This window comes from Orbicella faveolata, unplaced genomic scaffold, assembly GCF_042242905.1.
Source record: "Orbicella faveolata isolate gen_17 unplaced genomic scaffold, um_ofav_v1 contig_25, whole genome shotgun sequence".
NCBI classification, from domain to species: domain Eukaryota; kingdom Metazoa; phylum Cnidaria; class Anthozoa; order Scleractinia; family Merulinidae; genus Orbicella; species Orbicella faveolata.
The window spans coordinates 10,006,931-10,026,533 of NW_028301553.1; the positions used below are offsets into that span (position 1 = coordinate 10,006,931).

The following is a 19,603-nucleotide window of genomic DNA, read 5'->3' on the forward strand; positions in this document are numbered from 1 at the left end:
TTAGAAGCAATTTAGTCTTTATTGTCACTTTAATTCATAGCAAGACGTAGTTTGGTTTTCCCTGCCTAATGGAATGGAAAAAAGAAAAAAAAAAGGAAAAAAGAAAAGAGTAGAAAAGAAACTTCACGCCAACATTGTCACAAACTCCGGCTCAGTCGCCTTGAAATTCATAAATTTGTGCACGTAGATCCAAGTTTCCTCAGAAAACGTCGAATACTTACATGAATTATTAAAATACAAAAAAGTACTTTCTATGCCCAGAGCGCAATTAAAAACCTTTTTAAAAGTGGAATATTTATCAGCCACAATAATGTAAATATTAAGGTCATATGATGTTCATGTTCAACATCACATAACCTTCTTAACACTCACAATTTTATTGTGGCTGATGAAGTTCGTTGGAACCGAACGAAATATTCCACTTTTAAAAAGATCTTTATTTGCGCTCCAAGTACAGATTTTTTTTTAATATTTTAATCATGATTCCAGGGCAGGAACACAATATTCTTGATTCTACATCATATTGTCTAATCATATTGCCTTGATGACAAATATTAAAATAGGATCCCAAAACTATACTATAAACGATTTAACGAAACGGTGTTTCATAAAACTAGCAAGAAATTTTTCAGTGTTGGCTGTTTATCGTGATACTGGACACATAACCACTGCTAAGAGAGATAACAAACAACAGGATCCTAAATAGCTATGAAACCGCGAGAATTTGCGATGTCATGCTCTACAAATTGTACAAACAGTGAGTAATAAATTAGAAATATTTTAAAAACCTTGTATATATATTAACTTATTTCTCATGTACATTGTAGATTTAAATACATATTAGACAAAACACCTCAACCAAAAGAGGTCCCTACCGAAGAATTACATATACATTAGCTCGCTGTGTACACACTCTTCAATGTACACCTCACAATATAACACACCCCATGAAATAAAAACCATAAAACACACCAAATACCTTATTACATGAAATTTTCGCGACACGTTTATTTCGCGATTTTGCCGTGCGCATGTTTCGCGACGCTTAAATTCCGCGATTTCGCGAAAATTTTGTACTTTGAACATGTTCACTTCGCGTTTTCGAGTAGCACACAATTCATTTCTTTGGCAATGTTACTTTAACGCGTCCTTGAATTTAGTAAACCGACTTCATCACTTGAATAATGTCAGAATTAACAAAAAAGCAAAGGCGGGACTGTATGTCAACAGTAACATAATGTGAGTCACTTAATTTTCGCGTCATGTTATGTTCGCGACACTTATTATTCGCGTCACTTTAATTTGTTTTAATTCGCGAAATTCACGAAATTAATGTGTCGCGAAAATTTCATGTAACAAGGTATTACATTAATGAGTAGAGAAACTTCTCCCAAGAGTTCCTATATTATTAATAACTACCTGAAGAGAAGGCAGCCTCATTCTCTGACAAAAGACGAGACAGCTGATATTACCTTAAAACTACCTTACACCAATATGATTTTATTATGACTGGCAAAGAACACCTGTATCACAAGGCAGGTATACGCTTGTCTGGCACTTTGCATCTCCCGGTCAGCATTTCATAAGTAGTTCCCCCCATCCCGGGTGTAGAGCGTCTTCCAACTTGATATATACAGTCGAACCCTAGACTACGAGTAGTCCCTCTTTCGCTTGGTCCGTCGTGCGTGACGTGACAGAAAACTGCGGGACAAAAATGCATGGCCGCGCGAAATCCTGGGTGCGAGGAGCAACGCCCTCAGGATTTCGCGCAGCCATTTTTTCGTCGCAGTTTTCTTTCGTATCTCGCTCGACAGACGAAGCGAAAGAGGGACTACTCGTAGTCAAGTCGAACCTCTCGTACGCGGACACCCTCGGGACCAGAAAAAGTGTCCGCTGTAGAGAGGTGTCCACTTATGGGAGGTTAAAAATACAGTGTTTGTGTGTGGCTGGGACCGCTACTAAGTATCCGCTTACGGGAGGTGTCCGTCATCGGAGATTCAACTTTAGTATCAACTGCCCCGTTGCTCTTCTTCTGTAACAAATTTTAGCACGTCCTTCTACCTGGCGATACAATCTCTCCCAGTTGTCACGTGTACTTCTGTATAATATATTCCGTGTTAGTTTTCAAGTCTGCTATCCTTCTGTCTAGAATTCTCTCCAGTTCCTTCTCTCGTCGATTCTCCTCCGCCAAGAAATCCGACGTGATAGAGGAGCGCCTGGCGCCCACAGGGGTGACAGACCGCTGAGGAAAAAGAAATGGAATGTAAATGAGGTGCATGGATTTACTACAAAAAGAGAGCACAAATTATGCGCAAAAACGACTGACTTGAAGCTTTATCAAGCAACCTAAATGACTATTTCTATCCATAAACCCTACTCACTATATTATAGCTTCGAGCGCGGGCAACATGAACCAAATTTTTCGCAGTGATTGGCTAGCCGAGCGGGCAAGATGGCAATGTCTTGTCCGTTCGGGATTACGCGCAATGTTCCGCAAAAAATATCCCTGAAGATCATATTTTTGGTGTACTTTATCCCATATAATAAATCCTTTATTGACCGAGCTTGTTCGGTCAAGATGGCTGGATAATGGCTTCGCTCGTTTTTGTTTTGGGTGTTTATGGACCTCGACTCCGTCTCGCTCCACAAACACGCAAAACAACAACAACAACAACAACAACAACAACAACATCTTTATTTTCTCAATATATATGTAAATATTATGATATTTTTTGTTTATTTAATATGTTTAGTATGTTTAGATGAGGTAACTGTTATAATCTTGTTTGAACGAGACTGGAGGCTAAATAAACCGTTCGGCTTTCGAGTTAGCTTCCAACCTTGTTATGTCTAATTGTAGGACAGGAGAGATGAAGGAAGAATTTGCAGTTTACACTTTAGTTTAAGGGAGAACAAAAAAAGAAAAGACAAATTAACAAACCATGGCTATCAAACGCCATCAGTACCTCCATCAACAGAAGGCAAAAGCTTTTTAAAACTCATTTTCTCAGTGAAGATACAAAAAAGTACAAATGTATTAGACATACAGGTGTATAACAACAAACTTAATAAGATCAAGGATGTGGCCAAGAAGAATTACTTCAAACTGCAATGTAACATGAACAAAGATAATCTAAAAACAACATGGAAGCTAATTGGCACGATATTTACACAATGTAACAGAAGGAACTCCAGCAAAACTAAACCAAACAAAACAAACAAAAAACAACAACAACAACACCAAAACGAAACAAAAGAACTTGACCAACATCTGGCCACCTTGACCTCACGCCTGGTCAATAATCCACAGATATAGGTATGGTATTCATTGGGCTTCTCAGCAGCTTCTGCATACCTCAGAGTCTGAAGGAGCTTGGTCCACGTTCAGGTCGGCATAGGTCAGCGCTTCAGTATCCGTGTAGCCGCTACTGGCGCTTAGATCCACGGGCCTTCTGGGGACATATTCTGGGAGGACCTTGCTTGTTGAGGACAACAGAGGCTGTGGTGCGCCTGAGGGGAGAGATGTAGGCAGCAGTGATTGGTTCAAGTCGTAGAGTTAACAATCATTAGCCGCATTACAGGAAATTTCACATGACAAAGGTATCCTTACCATTATCTCTCTGTTCCGTTGCTGCTGCACCGCTCTTCAGTCGTTCATTCTCCATCTGCAGATTGTGCAGTTGCGTCTCATATTTTCTGATCGTAGCTTCAAGACGACCTTCTAACGACGCCACTTTGCGATCAGACTCGGAACGGAGCTCGCTGTGGCGTCTGCGAAGAAAGCAAACGATTATTGAACTTGAGCAAACAAACCGACTCATATATACTGACCGTACCTCATGTAGAACTTACTGTTCTGTCGGATCAGCCTCGTTGAAACGTAATAGAGGCCCAAGAGTTGTGAGTGAAGTAATCTCAGGAGTGAAAACACTTCTGAAAACTGACTCTAGGCAACTCAATGTAAAATCAAATGACCCAAGAAAACTGATCCACTCTTACACGACTTTATGTCGTACCAGCGAAACAGGGTGATTGTAGCTAGAAATTGTAGCTTCCTGAATATAAAGCAAACATCACTCAAACGCAACACAGCGAAATCCCACCCGACATGGGGCTGTGTAACTGTCATGTTTTCGTCCCCAGAGCCACCTGTCCGTCTTAGCCAGCGGGGCTTTGGCACAAGAAAAAGCTGGCTCTGGAGACACATGACTTGATTGGCTAGATTCTTGGACTAAGATTTTCACTAATTCAGACCTGGTTTTTCCCCGAACTTCTCCAGTGATTGATCTCTGACCAAAACGGTGCGATTAAAGCACCTACAGATCTTTTTAAACATATTTCAACGAATGGAATTTTCAGCAGAGGTAAAATTCTGGCCGGAAGTGATACACGAAAGTTTCTGAAAATTCCTCTGGCAAGCAAGTTTTAAACTTCCCGAAGGTTTGCAGATGGTGTGAGCGAACGGTTTTTAGTTCGAAATCAACAAGTTATGATCACACAACTCCTCAGGCCTCGTTCACACTAAGCCGGAGGAATCTGAAAACAGAGGTTTCACACTGAAAACGCATCAAATGCTTTCCGTCCACACTAAGCCCGAGGAATTTGAAAACGGAGTTTTCACTCTTAAAACGCATCAAATATTTTCACTCCACACTAGGCCGGAGAAATTTGAAAACAACAATCACCGGTCATTTTGGATTTGTGTTGAGGAAAACTTGTTCTGGGAAATCACGTGATTATCGTGACGTCATTGTTTTCGTAAAGCTCCGTTTTCAAAATGTTTTCCGTCCACGCGAAAACGAAAAGCCAGCGTTTTCAAATCCCTTCGGTTTGAAGAGCGTTTTCGAAAAGCTCCGTTTTCGCGACGGATTAGTGTGGACGGAAGGCCTAGCCGGAGAAATAAAGCTGCGTTTTCAATTCCTTTAGCGTAGTGTGGACGGCGCCTCAGAGATGGTACGCACTCCCTTGACTGTACCTGAACTCGTTGTCCTTGATGTCAGCTAAAGCATCCTGATTTTTCCTCAGCGCGTGTCTGTATTTGTCTTGATATTTGGCTTCTAACGTACTTAGTTCCTCGCGGAGCGTAGCTACTTCAGTTCGTAAGTTTCTGTTATCATTCTGAAATCAAAGAACGGAGGAAATAAGATAAAATTGAATTTCTGCTGCCTTTCTTCAAATTCTTCAATTCTTCAGACATACGAGGACCACCGTTAAACGGAGTCTAGTGCAAAATTTGCCGCGTTGATCATTTACTGATATTACATTTATTTCTTGAACACGAACTCTTTGCTTACCTCTAGCTGACCAATGAGCTGCAGGTTGCCACTGTAGAGGTCTGATAAATCCTAAAATGAACAATGGAAACATGTCATTATATGGCTAGCTCCGCAATGGGGCAAGATGAACCAAATACTGGGTTGTGATTGGTCACAGATGAGGGCTATCATAACTGCTCGGGATTACCCGCTGTGTCCCACATATCCCTCTATGCCACATAACAAATGGTTTATTAACGAAGCTTGTTCGGTCAAGATAGTTGGATATTAGCCTCGATCGTTTTGCTTATTTATAGACCTCGACAACGTCACGGTCCACAAACACGCCAAAAAAAAAAAACAAAAACAAAAACAAATGGCCAGTATTCAGCCATGTGAACATCACGTTTGGTCAAATATTTTCCCAAATAGAGACACTACACAAGATCACAACATAATGACCCAAGTCAGGCTTGAAGCTTAACTGGCCTCACCAATCCAGAATCTTGTGATTACCCGCCTTGTACGGGACAATACTGTAAAAGAACCTGCTCTGGTCTTGAACAAGACCCGAGCTCTGACTCACCGTTAACTGCTCATTTAGCGCTGTGTCTCGGAGATGTCTGTTTTCAATTCGCAAGGCTTCAAGTTGCGCGTTCGTTACCTGAGAAATAAACACAGAGGAAAAAAAAAAGTCGCTTGAAATTTCACTGTCGTTGTCTAATTAATCTCAAAACATACACAAGAACAATACCCAACATACAAAATATCTCTACAGTGGCGCAAAGACATTCTGCTGTCATGCTTCTCGATAAACTAAGCTTGAGGGGATTGAAGCAAACTCTCATTCAAATATTACTAACCCTAACGTTGAATCACTCGTTCTTCTTCGCGCTCTCCGCGCGCACACTACTTGCACGCGTATTGCGCACTGCACATGCGCAAAACCCACACACGCAGACACCACAGGTATGCCAATTTTCCCACCTTACCTGGAGTTCAGCGGCTGATCTGTCATGTTTTGCGTTTGTTTCTCGAAGATCTTTTTCCATGCGTTGAGCTCGTTCGGTAATGGATGCCATAGCAGCGTCCCTAACGTCAAACGAAAATAAGGAAAGGAAAGAAATGGAAAGATTATTTATCAAAAGCAGTGGAGTTGACTGCTGCTTACATTTGAACAGAAAAGAAGAAAGTTTGATGTCTGAAGTGATAGAAAATCGATCAATCCTTCATTGATAAGCAGCACTTACTATTTAGTGCAATTTCTCTCAGCGCTAATTCCGAGGATCCAAGGAAAAGTAAATAAAAGAACGAAAGAAACAAAAAAAACAAAAAATGAAAGTCACACGCAAAATCACCTTTTATGAAGTTCAGCAGTCATGTTAGCAATCTGTTCCTTCATACCGTCCACTTCAGCTTGATGTCCATCTCCTACAGTTGAAATTTTTTCTTTGAGCTGAAGATTAAAAGGTAAATTATTCCCCTGTTCACCTGTCAACTTATGGACATTTTCTATTGTACTGAACAGGGCTTTGATGGGCCATATCCGTATTCACGGTGTTGGACTGGAACTAGCTTGCAATGGAGGCTCAATGTCATTTGCATTTAAAATGTCTCCCCGCGTTAACCTCAATTGCAAGCTAGTTCCAGGCCAACACCGAGGATACAAATATAGCCTATACTCGACGACTAGAAAGCTTAATTAACGCGACAAAAAAACAAAACAAAACAAAAAACATAAAACAAACAAACAAACAAACAAAAAACAAAAAAAACCGGACCTCTAGAATTACACGAGCTGGGGCTGCTGAAGAAAACCAGTCTTAAGGACTGCCGATGATCATAATTTGGACAGAATTTTATTTAGTAAACTACAATTATCAAACCTTTGAATTTTCCAGCATCAGTTGTTTGAGGTCATTGTCTTCTAAGAATTTTACTTCCTCCTGCTTAAAGTTTAAAAGGAAAGCATTATCATAAATCACGCTTCATAGTAACAGAACTGTCTGCTGGTACATGGAAAGGCAAATTGTACGAAAAAATGTCTCATGAAACAGCAGCATCTGTAAGCTTTGCACTGCACGCAAACTTTTAAACTTACCTTCCTAGAAAGCTCTGCTTGTAGCTTGGAAATTTCGTTTTTACTACTTTCCAGTCTGTCGAATGGAAAGAAGTACTGAGAGGGAACTCCTTCATTTAAACAAGCACAAAACACGATTTTCAAAGTTCTAGTACATTAGCTTACTTTTGATTCAAGTGGTTCAGTTCATTCTTCTGATATTGACTTGCATCTAGCTGCGATCTGTGTGAGAGAAACATTAATTTAACCATAAAACTGCTGACAATGATTTGAAACTCTTGGTGTGTGCAATCGTTGGATGTGTGGTGGTTTAGCTGTTTGCGTGCTGGACCAATGATTGAAAGGTCCAGGTTTAAAGCTTTTTTGCTATTACTATGTCTCTCTCTCTCCATCCAGGGTACTGGCAAAGTTAATGTTGGGAAGGGAGTGCGGGGGGTGGGGGGGGGGGGGGGGGAGTAAGTACCCTGCGATGGACATTTTGGCAGATATCTGCTGAAAGAGCTGGTAGGTAGGTAGGTAGGTAAGAAGGTATTCTAAGGAAAAATACAGCCACTTGAAGGTTGTAAATATATTGTTAATAGCTCACTCTATTTCCATTCGGCTTGTTCTAAGATCCTCCTTTAGTCTCCTCACTTCAATATTTTCTGTTCTTCTACTTACGTCCTCCAGTTGTCTGAAAATGAGCCAAGAAAACATTGAATATGCATGTCTGTATTTATCAAACAGTGTTAAAGAAATCGCGTCCCGCTAAAGCGTTATTTTCCTCCACTCTCTCATCTTCCTTTTCTTGCTCTTCTCTCTCTATTTCTTTCTTTTTTTTTTCATCACTTAATGATTTTAAAGCCTTTAGGAGTCGTGAAATTAAAGTGCGTATGGGTGGTCTGGTTTTACATGTAAGTATTGACGCCGTTTTCATAAATCCAGACATACATGTATATTTGGTAAACATTTCTGACAACTTGACTTTCCTGATGAAGTAGCCAGAAACACCACTGACAAAATACAAAACAGAGGCATACGTGGGAATAAGTCAGCTCAAAGAGGCCTAATACATGTAGCCTTATAGCTTCGTGTCTTGTAGGGTTTGTACCTGATAACCTCGTCCTTCATTATCAGACTCTGTTCCAGTTTAGACATGTCTTCTGCATGCTGTCTTTGGTCATCTTCTGCTGCCTGCAGTCAATAATAATAATAAAAAACCATAGTAGATATTTTCATGAACTATTGCAGCCTTAAGCTGAAAAAGCACAGGGGTTAAAATGTGACCTCACGAGACGCAGGAAACCCTTCAGTTTGGATGTCAGAATTTTCAAAGACAATGAAATTACGTTCAAATATTTTATTTATATTACCATGTGAGCGGTCAGGCGTGATTATATTAGGAGGTTCTGATTCATGCATCTGCATGCACTCCAAAACTTTGGCTATCACCAAGATCATACATTAAACTCATGACAATGACCAAATATATATTAAGCTCGGCGCGAATCATTATGACCACAGTTTGTCTAAAACACGATTTTATCTCTAAACGAATTATCTGTCTCAAACAGACAAATCATCTCCTGACATGTAGGACCCCAGCATACCTAGAGGCGCACAAAAATGGCAGAGTTGGAGGAGAGACAGCTCATGGCAGGAAGTGAAATGCACTGCGCAAAACAGGGTCAGGTGGTGGGCACTAGTGGATGACTCATGTTCCATCAGGATCAAAGAGGAAGGAATGAGTGAGTGAGTGAGTGAGTGACATGTTGGATAATTCGTCTCCAGTATAAGTATAAGTATTTGGGTCACTGAAACACTCAACTGGTCTCATACAAACAAACAAAGAAGAAAGGTTGTAAAAAAATAATAATTATTACTTACCCTGATGAGATCATCTCTAGCTTGAAGTTCTAGCTGTAGATGAGCATTTTCTTCCTCAAGACGCTAAAAAATAAATGGCACAGATAAGCCAGAAGGCTGCAGCCACGGAAAAAATTTTTTTTCTCTAACTCCACGCACAGTATAACATATAATATATTATAATGCATAAGGCAAATGATAAGAAACAAAGAAAAGTTATTTCCCTATTTTATTTATTTAATATATATTACGTCTAAGTAGCTATAGATATATTTTTATTGTTCTTAAGATTTCAACTCTGTGTAATATTATTAACGTTGGTGTGATGTTTAATGACTTTACCGATGAAATCAAATGTAGATGTAGAATTTAAAACGCTGTACAGGTCAGTGGCAATATATTGAACAACAAAAACAATAAACATTACAAATCCATTAGAAAAATTCCATACCTGAAGTGATGAACGAGTCTTTCTGAGTTCATCTTGCAGTTTGGCAAAGTCAGAAGCTTGCTCTCTGTTGGAAGCGAGGGCTTCCTCTAAAGAACTTTTCAATCTAACAGAAATCCACAGAACAAGAATGAGGCATTTGCACATGCGTCAAATCTCTATAATTTGTATTACTTGTCCTTTGGTCACCAAATGAACACGGTCATGCCATCACACATCCACAACACTAAAAGGATAGCCGTATTGAAAATGATTGTTAAATTCACAAAGAAGTCACTGAGCTTTATTTGTGACCAAACAACTTCCCTTACTGTAAAAACTATATATAACGCAGCTACCGCTCTTTTCTTTTATACTTGGAGAGACACTTTTTTTCTGTCTCTCTCCAGACAGGAACTCGTAAAAGTGCATGCTGACAAATTCTGCCAAAAAGACAAACCAGCATCTCACGATACTGGGGAGTATAACTACACTCTCGGGTTTTTGCTTCGGACAATTGAGAGTTGAGGTTATAACTTTGAGTAATTTCTGTACTGTACTCTTTTAGCTAATTAAATATAGTAAGAGTGTTTTTCCCAAGGTTTAAGCATTTTCTTGGTGATTTTTCAAGCAGTCACACAGGCTTTGAGTAAAAGGGAAAAGTGAATACATGTAACCTCTGAAAATTTTCATTAAAATTTAGAAAGGAATGTTTGAGAAACATGCCAGGTAAATTGTTAATACATGTAATCTTACTGTTGTGCAGTGTCTTCAGTTCCATCACATTCATCCTTTGCACGTCCAAGCTGAAATGATGCAATAAGCAATTTTATTGGTCATACAAATATCACACAAAAATGTACATTTTGAAAAGACCCTTACCACACTGGAGAGTTCTTTTTCAGGAGACAGTAGAATAGGGCATTTCAAAACAATAAAAACAGTGCATAAAGGCATTGTCACTACAGATACATGTATTGTTTTGGAGCTGTTTTTTTTTCACATGGGAGTGGGAGGGCCCGCTTCTCAAAAGCCCTGGAAACTTTCCAGGCCAGCAAAACCATTTTTTACTTTATCTGTACATAAAATCAGAGAGGTGTATATGCCTGAAATTTCTTGTATGAAGGGACCCTCTGTTCATATTAAGGACATGTGAATAAATAGCTCTGTAAACATACTGTAGGGTGTGAGATTTTGATATGGCTTTCCAGGGGTAAAATTTAAATTCGGGACCTTCAAGAAACAGGCCTTAGGCAAGGTTGAATGTGCTAACCTTCTGGAGAGCGCCTTAACGTACCTGAGATTGTAAAGCAGCCATCTCTTGCTGGTGATCCCGTTCAAGGTCTTCCATCATCTGCCTCCTCTTGTTGAGCTGCGCTTGGTATCCTAACAACTGTTGCTAAGGAATGAAATTGTTACAATACATTTTATTTAGTAGTAGCATGTTAAGGTTATAATTTATGTTAAGATGCAGTCTGATGTCTTGAACATGATTACAGTGTTATATTAATACCTGCATCATATCACTCTTCTCGATCAATGCTTTCTTTTGACTCTCCAGCCCTCGGATGCGGTCATCTCGTGCTTTCCGCCCTCCTTCCCAATCCAGCATTTTGGCTCTATATTCCTACAGTAAAGGAGACACGAGTCAAAACAAGTGTTTTCAGTACCGTAACCAGAAAAAAATTATGACTGAGGCAATGTGAACTCACAAAACTTTAAATTCTCTTCCCAGGTATTTAGGCTGTTTAATGAAAAAAAAAAAAAAAAAAAAAAAAACAGAGAAAAAATTAGGCTAATGCCTCGTTTCGTCTGTTACTGGCCACAACCTTGATTTTACAGAGCAACTTTGACTGGAAGAGGCTGCAGGAGTAACCTTCGATGAATTGACCTCAAAAGCATGGAGAAACATTGAGGAGAATTTTACATGTACAGTATATGTGTACATTGATCCATGCCAGGATCATGACAATGCTTCATTCATACATGTACCTCTAGTCTATCCTTCAGTTTATCCACTTCTGAATCTCTGGATTTCAGATCTGCCAAAAGCTAATAAAAGAAATACAGATTGAATTAGACAAGAGAACAGCATTAATGTCATTATAATGACATTACGTACGTGAAATACATGTAATATACACCAATCAGATTTTTAACTTAAAATTCTTGCACACTGAATGCTACTTGTCTGCCACACAAGAATGCAACAGCACTTTATTTTTCAAAACCCATCACATGATCAAAATTTTAATATTCCTTGACAAACAGGCCTTTTGTTGCTGATGTAGATTCTTAGATTTAGCAGGCAAAAGGGCGCTACTTTCGGGAAGCCATTACTTTCGGATAGCTGTTACTTTCGGATGGTGAAAAATGTTTGTATGGTAATTCACAGTCATTTCATACAAAGCGGAAGTATAACACATGAAATTGAAAGTTCTGCTTATGTATGTAACTAACTACCCACATAAACAAAGCAGACTGTTACTACAAACCAAGAAGGTCCTTAATATGTCAGTACTGTAGGGTGTAAGTATAATGGTCACATTATATCGCAATACAACCGATTACACTTTACCATTTGACACTGCTGCCAGACAAATACAGGTTACATGTATATATCAGAATTTCAAGAAAAATTCAGTTACATTCCAAAAAAAAAAAAACGCACAAGAAAGTCTTCAAGTTGTTCCGTTCTGCAGTCAGGCTGTTCCATCTGCATTGCACTTGAGATCAGAGAGTTTACCTTATGTGACTTCTTCAAAGGGCCACTACTTTTGGATGGACCGTTACTATCAGGGGGACCATTACTTTCGGGGTTTGACAATAGGAAGGTAAAATATTAAGTTACTTTTGGGGAGCCGTTATTTTCAGGGGGGGGGGCGGTCACTTCTTTCGGAATTCTATGGTATGTTGAAGGCACAGTGGCTTAATGGTTATTACACTGGACCCCAGATCAGTTGGCCCAGGTTCGAGCCCTGGACTGGGTCGTTGTGTTGTGTTCTTGGGCAAGACACTATAGTCTGTATATAACAGTGCTTCTCTCCACCCTGGCAGTAAATACAATGTAAATAGGCACCTCCCACCAAGTTTATGATAGGGGGGCAACCCTGTGATGGCCTAGTGGCATTCCGTCCAGACAGGAGTAGATTGAAATACTTCTACACATTCATGCTACAGAAACTGACACTAAGCACTGGACTGATGGGCCACTAGGCTCCAATAGAGACCTTTTAAATTGTCCTATTTCAAGAGTACATTTTTATGAAAGATTTCTTGGATTGCTTGAGTGAGTGACATGAGCTGACTGGTTGGTGGTTCTGGAAGCCATCAACAACTTTCATCTAGGTAAGTCCAAGTGGGTCTCAGTTCTTAGTGAACAAGAACTAGATTCAATGATTACTATTTAATAAAATTATAATAAAATTGATAAAAAAAAAATGTGATTGCTACCACTTTTAAATCCCAATATCCTACCTGATCTCTCTCCTTTTCAATGTGTGTGGTTTGCTTGCTGCTCTTCTTCTGGAGTTTTTCGTGCTCATATTTCAGATGGTCAACCTTGAAAATGTGAACAATTATTGCAATTTTATAGCTTGTAAGGGTTAACTTGAAAGCTTGTGAGGTAGAGGTGTTGGGAGAGAAATTTTAATGAGGCAAAAATAATTTACCTGAAATGTTGTTACTACAGTCGACTCCTGATAACTTGAACCCTTGCTAACTCGAACTTTATGCTAACTCGAACCAAAATTGATGTCCCCTGGATTTCCATTATACATTTACTCCAATTTTATCCTTGGTAACTCACACCCTCAACAACTTGAACCTCCCGCTAACTTGAAGCAATTTTCATTTCCCTTCAGGTCATTTCTTATAATTTTACCCTTGATAACTCGAACAATGTGTTTCAATAAAATGTAAATTGAATATGTAAATTGCATGAACTTTGTACCAGTAGCCTGACATTGTTCTCTTTAGAAAACCTGTGCAGTTCACAGTTCCTGGACTTCTCCCTGCTACTTTCCTTTGTTATATTTTTCACATTACATTATGTTCCGATTAGACTGTAATTTAGAGATGTATTGTTTTATTTTCACTCATACAACTTCTCTCCAATCTGTAATTAAATTTGGTTAAAATGTACACTGCATGAATAGAAAAACATTTACATGTAACACCACTTTTTCCTTATTTCAGGTCAGTGGTTCTGAACTCCCAATAACTCAAACTCCCGATAACTCGAACTCCTGCTAATTCGACCTCCCGATAACTCAAACTCCCAATAACTCAAACCTTTTTCAATTTCCCTTGAAAGTTAAAGTTATTGAGAGTTGACTGTACTTACATATGTTACTGTTCACCATTCATCTTGCATGACCAAAATCAATTATACAAAGAGGCAGGCTCCATCAATGTCTACATTTATACATACATGTACATGTACAGACTTCTACTGTTACTTCTTTTCTTCTATACACTGTAAATGCTCATTTTGTAACCACACTGACCAATTTTAGGTTGATCAGACATTTTTTGAATTTAATTGGTTGCTCATTACCATTTTCTCTCATACTTTTTAAGTACGTGCACATCCATCAAGTCAGTAGATTACCAGTTTTTTATCATTCGCACATGTAAGAAAACTCTTCATTCTATAAAAAAAGACACTTTGATAGACTTCTTATTTCTCTTTACAGTTAACAGAGGTGGCAAGGGTATTCGCTAAGGAGAATTTTAAGCTTGTGACAAAAAACTTCAGTCTATTCTGTTTTCAGTGTAATCTTGCCTACATGTAAGTGTTAATATATCACCTCTTCTTTGAGATGTATCACATGTTCCTCATATTCTGTAACAATATCTCTTTGTGTCATCTCCATCTCATCTACTTTCTGTTGAAGCCCACCTACCTGTTGAAGACAACATAACTAAAATTCACAACATTACATGTATTTGTAATAATAAAAATAATTTAATCAATATGTGGCATACATGTACATCATGTCATTTTCAAAATATTAAGGACTGAATACAGAATGATGTACTGTACATGCACATACTTGAGAAAATTAGTTTGTTATTCTTGGTATTGATTCAGCTTGTCAGGGTGGAAACACTTAGCTACTGTATGATTCTGGAATTGGATATCAATCACTGAATCTATATGACTTGAGTAACTGATATGATTCATAGTGGGTAAAAATAATCGTTGAGGTTCAATTTTATCTTCAGTTGGTACAATTTGGTGTTTTCCTTAACTGGTGTATGATAATACCTGTGCACATTGTATATTAATACCAAAAAATTGTATCAAGGGTAATATTAAACCAGAACATAGACTACATGTAGGTAATTTGTACTATGTGCATCTAGATAATGTGCAAAACTGCCCAGAGTGTAATAAAGGATGTACAAAGGAAACAAATATTTGGGCTTGCCCATTGGGCTTGCCCATTGGGCTTGCCCATTGGGCTTGCAAGCTCAAACTATGATGTACTAGCTCGAAAATTGTTCCCCCCCCCCCCCCCCAAAAAAAAACGTTTGTCTCTTACCAGTTGTACCTTTGTACATGTAACCTGAAGTTGGTCAAACATTTGTCCAAAGAATCTTCCCAAGAATCCTGATCTAGCCTGACTGGAAAATTCACTAGCCCCAGGCTATTAGACAAGACTTTCTTTGCACACTGTATGGGTTGTAAGTTATTCAAATCAAATATTGTTTTGGAATAAGTCTGCTGGTCACAATTTTTGATAATGTTTACTAAGTCTAATTTAGGCTATATAAAAGTTTATTAATAGATATTTTTGATTTTGATACTATTTATACACATCTAGATTGTATAGTTGCAAACCTCATGGCTCTTCTGTTCCAGTTGAACTTTGACAAACTCCAATTCCTTGGTTTTCTTGTCTAGTTGTATCTGAACTGCATGTATGTGGTTTTCCCATTCTGCTTTCTTGGCAGTCACCATCAAATCAATTTGCCGCATCAGCTGGAATCATGAGAAAAAAAATGTGTTGATAACTACTAAATAAAATTAATCAACAATTACATGTACTATCGGCACTTAGTACTTAATTTGATGTAAGAACTTCTAAAAAAAATGTCAGAATGATCAAAATATTAACAAAATATTGGCGAGATAGGTATCTCAGGACTGGAAGTTTCCGGTACCCACATTTTATAGTCTATGTTCAGAACAATAAATGATAAGTACTTAATCAGTGAATTTTTTCACATTTGTACCAAATGATTTATCACGTAGTTCTCAATCTTGAAGGGTGATTACAGTAACATTATTGATCAAAATACATGTCTATAAACATGTTTTAATTTTTGCAACATTTCCTGGGACTACAGGAAACCTCTATTCGTCAGATAGATGTCTGTTACTGTAAACAGTTATTGCATACATAATAGCCTCTAAAATACATGTACAGTGTGTACACATACATTGAAAACTAATACAATTACTTGAAACTTCTTCATCGATAGTAAATATTGCCATAAATAAGCTATAATTGTACATATTAGAGACGATTGGATGTTACCTTTAACGTTTTTGAAGGCATCTTTTGATATGAAACTTACAATGTAAGAATTACATGTACTACTGTGTAACAATTCATGAATAACTTTGAAGATTGTAATTTATGCAAATTTAACAAAAAACTGCTAAATAAATTCATTAGCCTTAAGCTCAATGTTAAAATTGAAAAAAAAAAAATGTGGTCACTTATGTTCAAGGTTATGATTTAATAAATATTTAATTTAATGAAAACACTTATAAGAAATACAATTTACACAATTGTACTAGTTACAAACTTTTATTTGTAACATCTAAGTACAATAAGTGTGCTGTTACAAAATTAATGAACATCACTTTATTTAGAAATATGTCATGTCCATGACCACTTTACATTGCAGGAATTTATTTTGTTTGGTTATTAAAAGCTCTGTACGGGAACATTTTCTACAGTGACAGACCTACATGTTTTTGGTTTGTTTTTTACTCTTATAGTACTGTACATGTGCAATTTCCAACCTCTCTTAGTTCTTCCTCACATGATGTTAAAGAACCTTTCTTGATCAAGCTAGAAAAAGAAGAGACAAAAAACATACAGCACTAGATGTGTCAAAAATGTCACCTACAGTGTAACAGTACAAGCACGTACACATACAATGTTCAGTATTGTGTGTGATGTGGACTTGCTTCTGGTTGAGATCAATCAAAATCTTCATTCAATTTGTTTTATGTCATGAATCTGTTCCTGATTTTATTGAAACAAAAAAAATTATTTTAAATTCTAACATATACATACAAGTACACATACATGTACATATCGTATACAAATAGGAACACACAGAAGCTTCAGAACCTCATACAATATAACCAAAACTGTGTTAATTAATTTTGAAACCACGCTTTCATGTTAATTAGCACCTGCAATAATCTTCTTGAGAATTGAAGCAGATAAATTATTTAATCAGGAATGCCATCACAATAATTATTGTTCTTGACAAGACCTACTGAAACACCTGGCTTCACTAACATCAATTAACATAAAACTTAAAACCAAAAATCTGTAAAGAATTAAGAAATTACATCTTCTTTGCACTGGAGATGAAGCGAAAAATATGAATACAATGGCACCACCAAAAGATTCAAGAGGAGATCAACTTCAGTCTCCATTATCACCACATCTACATCGCCAAAAACTTTCTGCAAATTTTGAAATTCAATCACAGGAGAGAAAATCAAGAATACCTGAGTGGTCTGAAGAGGTGAGGTCTAATTTGTAAACTTTTATATCCAACAAATAAAGAGAATTTACGAGTTAATTCCCATGAATGTAGATGCATAGGCATGACAGATTCAGAGATAACTTATAATTAAGTATAGTGAATGTACTTGTAGATACAGGGCTCTCATTACGTTTTGATTTACTTGTAGCCTTGATCTTCACACCCGTAACAAATTTGTTACCTTTAGAGTAAATTGTATCAATTGCAATTACATGTAAGTTTACCAGTAACATCAAGGGCCCATCAAACATACTCAGCCGTAGCAGGTGTTATGGGTTACGGCCCTTATTGACAGCCCTGTAGATATACAATCATGTACCTCAGTGGTTTATCCCACATTGGAGTTCAAATGTTTCAAACAGGTTTTATCTTTGTAGAACTTTGATCAAAGTTTCAATTTGGTAACTGATCCACACCAGAAGATTTAAAAGCTAAGGTTAGAAGCCTACTGGCCCTGAGTAAAAGTTTATTAACTTTCTTGGCTTCGGAGAACAGTATTTCAGAGTTGACTAACACTATGCATTTTGCCTTGAAAGAGTTTAATTTATAAAACATATTTGTAAAGATTAAAGGTGTGAAAACCTGAGACTAATTGCAGATTTTCTCAAATTTTCTCAAGTAATGGTCCATATTGTCTCTATCCCTCTCTTCATTCAATAGACATATTTTCACAATTTTATTATAATTCTGTTTCTTATTGCCATAATTTTAAAAACGAACTAGCACAAGTATTTCGTATTTTAGTATTTACATGATGTATAGGTAAACGTAGACTAGAAAAGACGTCATAATTTACTGAGTATAAAGAGGTCTTTTTCCTTTTTTTCTGGGTAGTTTTTCAGTCCAGGCCCTCAGCCATCTTTGCACCCTACCTGGGTTCCACCCTTAATTTTTTAATGCTACATCCAAATCTGGATCTGCTGAATGTTGCACTGGAAACACTATAATTTCATTTGCTTAATTTGAGCATCAATGTTTCCTTGCAATGAATTGGTCTTTTGTGCAGTTCATTTCTTGTGCACTAGCTACATTAGCTTGTGTACAAAATGAGTGAAAAAATGGGTAAATACATGAATATACATTTACAGTAAACTTTGCAAGTTTCTACAAATTAACAGATTGATGACATAGGGCCAAACTAAGTTAACTTTTCTTTTTGCATTATACTTGAACCTCCTGTGAGGAGACACACTTGGAACTTAAGACAGAGGTCAACTTATGAAAGTTAACAAATGTAATATGTATGGGTTATTGACCAAGTGTGAGGTCAAGATGGCCAAGTTCTTTTTTTGCGTGTTTATGGACCGAGATGGAGTCGATGTCCATAAACTCGCAAAAAAAGAACGAGGCCAATATCCAGCCATCTTGACCGAACAAGCTTGGTCAATAAAGGATTTATTATATGGCTTTCTGGGAAGTTTTTTCTTGCGGGACACGGCGGGTAGTCCCAAGCGGGCAAGATAGCTCCATCTTGCCCGCTCGGGTAGCCAATCACAGTGCAGGATTGGATTCATCTTGTCCGCTCACGGAGCTAGCCATATAATACGTGTACTTCAAGTTGACACTATTTATTTGACTGCAGTAGGTGTTCGTCCACCAGTACAGTGAGGGTCTGTTTAAAGTGTCTGTTAGTGAAGCGCTATATGGGGTTTTCTAGGATTGGTATCCCACTTGCTATCAGAATTTGCACAACTGAATTGTAAATAAATTTGTACAAATATTTGAAAAGCTTCTAGAAGAGTAAACAAATAAACGCAATACCAGTTCTTTGTTTCGAAAACCTCACCTTTCCGAGAATATGTCTGTAAACGTCTCCATGTCAACAACTCTTTGGACTTTTCGAGTTCCACAGATTTGCTGTTTTTCTATTATTCATTCCTTATAACTCCCTACAAATCAAATTAGTCTGGCTTCAAGAGCGAGCAGTCTTTGTAAACGTAAATCCATCCGAAACCTTGACCAATCTGATGTTGATCCGATGCAAATTAATCTCTGCCACTTTAGCCGGTTTTAAAAGGCAATCGCTGCTCAACCATTCAACCACGATGCCTTTAAATCGTACCATGAAAGCCCCAGACAATGTTCAAAATGTTTTAACGGCATTTCCTGAGCTATTTCAAACCCATTTCGTCAAATTGAACACAAAACCAAGAAGCACCAATCCACGATCGAGTCGTCTTCAACAGCTTTTCA

General features: G+C 37.8%; 2 protein-coding genes across 2 annotated transcripts in view; one reads left to right on the forward strand and one right to left on the reverse strand.

The window, feature by feature from the left end:
- LOC110056773 (centrosomal protein of 63 kDa-like) lies at positions 1–19,602 on the reverse strand. The gene is made up of 24 exons (XM_089293486.1): positions 19,197–19,602; positions 16,650–16,698; positions 15,456–15,596; positions 14,419–14,514; positions 13,085–13,168; positions 11,600–11,659; positions 11,121–11,234; positions 10,905–11,006; positions 10,364–10,413; positions 9,632–9,734; positions 9,202–9,264; positions 8,426–8,508; positions 7,922–8,008; positions 7,501–7,557; positions 7,357–7,411; positions 7,142–7,204; positions 6,614–6,711; positions 6,248–6,347; positions 5,842–5,919; positions 5,295–5,345; positions 4,976–5,118; positions 3,611–3,771; positions 3,356–3,510; positions 1–2,242 (listed from the first exon to the last, which is right to left on the reverse strand). Exons 1-24 carry the CDS (start codon positions 19,226–19,228, stop codon positions 2,087–2,089), a joined length of 2,181 nt encoding a protein of 726 aa, XP_089149612.1. The 5' UTR covers positions 19,229–19,602; the 3' UTR covers positions 1–2,086.
- Positions 17,228–19,603, forward strand: part of LOC149108880 (uncharacterized) — an 11,410-nt gene continuing 9,034 nt past the window's right edge. Inside the window, exon 1 of the mRNA XM_089293489.1 lies at positions 17,228–17,389. Within this exon, the coding sequence (XP_089149615.1) occupies positions 17,243–17,389 (147 nt within the window). The 5' untranslated portion in view covers positions 17,228–17,242. The remainder of the gene's footprint in view (positions 17,390–19,603) is intronic.

What these genes read in the sequence shown, in the direction of transcription:
- LOC110056773 (XM_089293486.1), bottom strand. Translation starts at nt 19,228, where the DNA reads ATGGAGACGTTTACAGACATATTCTCGGAAAG. An exon ending in AACTGAAGGATAGACTAGAG is followed by an intron (nt 11,235 to 11,599) that starts GTACATGTATGA and finishes CCTTTACTGTAG; the next exon opens with GAATATAGAGCCAAAATGCT. An exon ending in AACGGAACAGAGAGATAATG is followed by an intron (nt 3,511 to 3,610) that starts GTAAGGATACCT and finishes CTCTCCCCTCAG; the next exon opens with GCGCACCACAGCCTCTGTTG.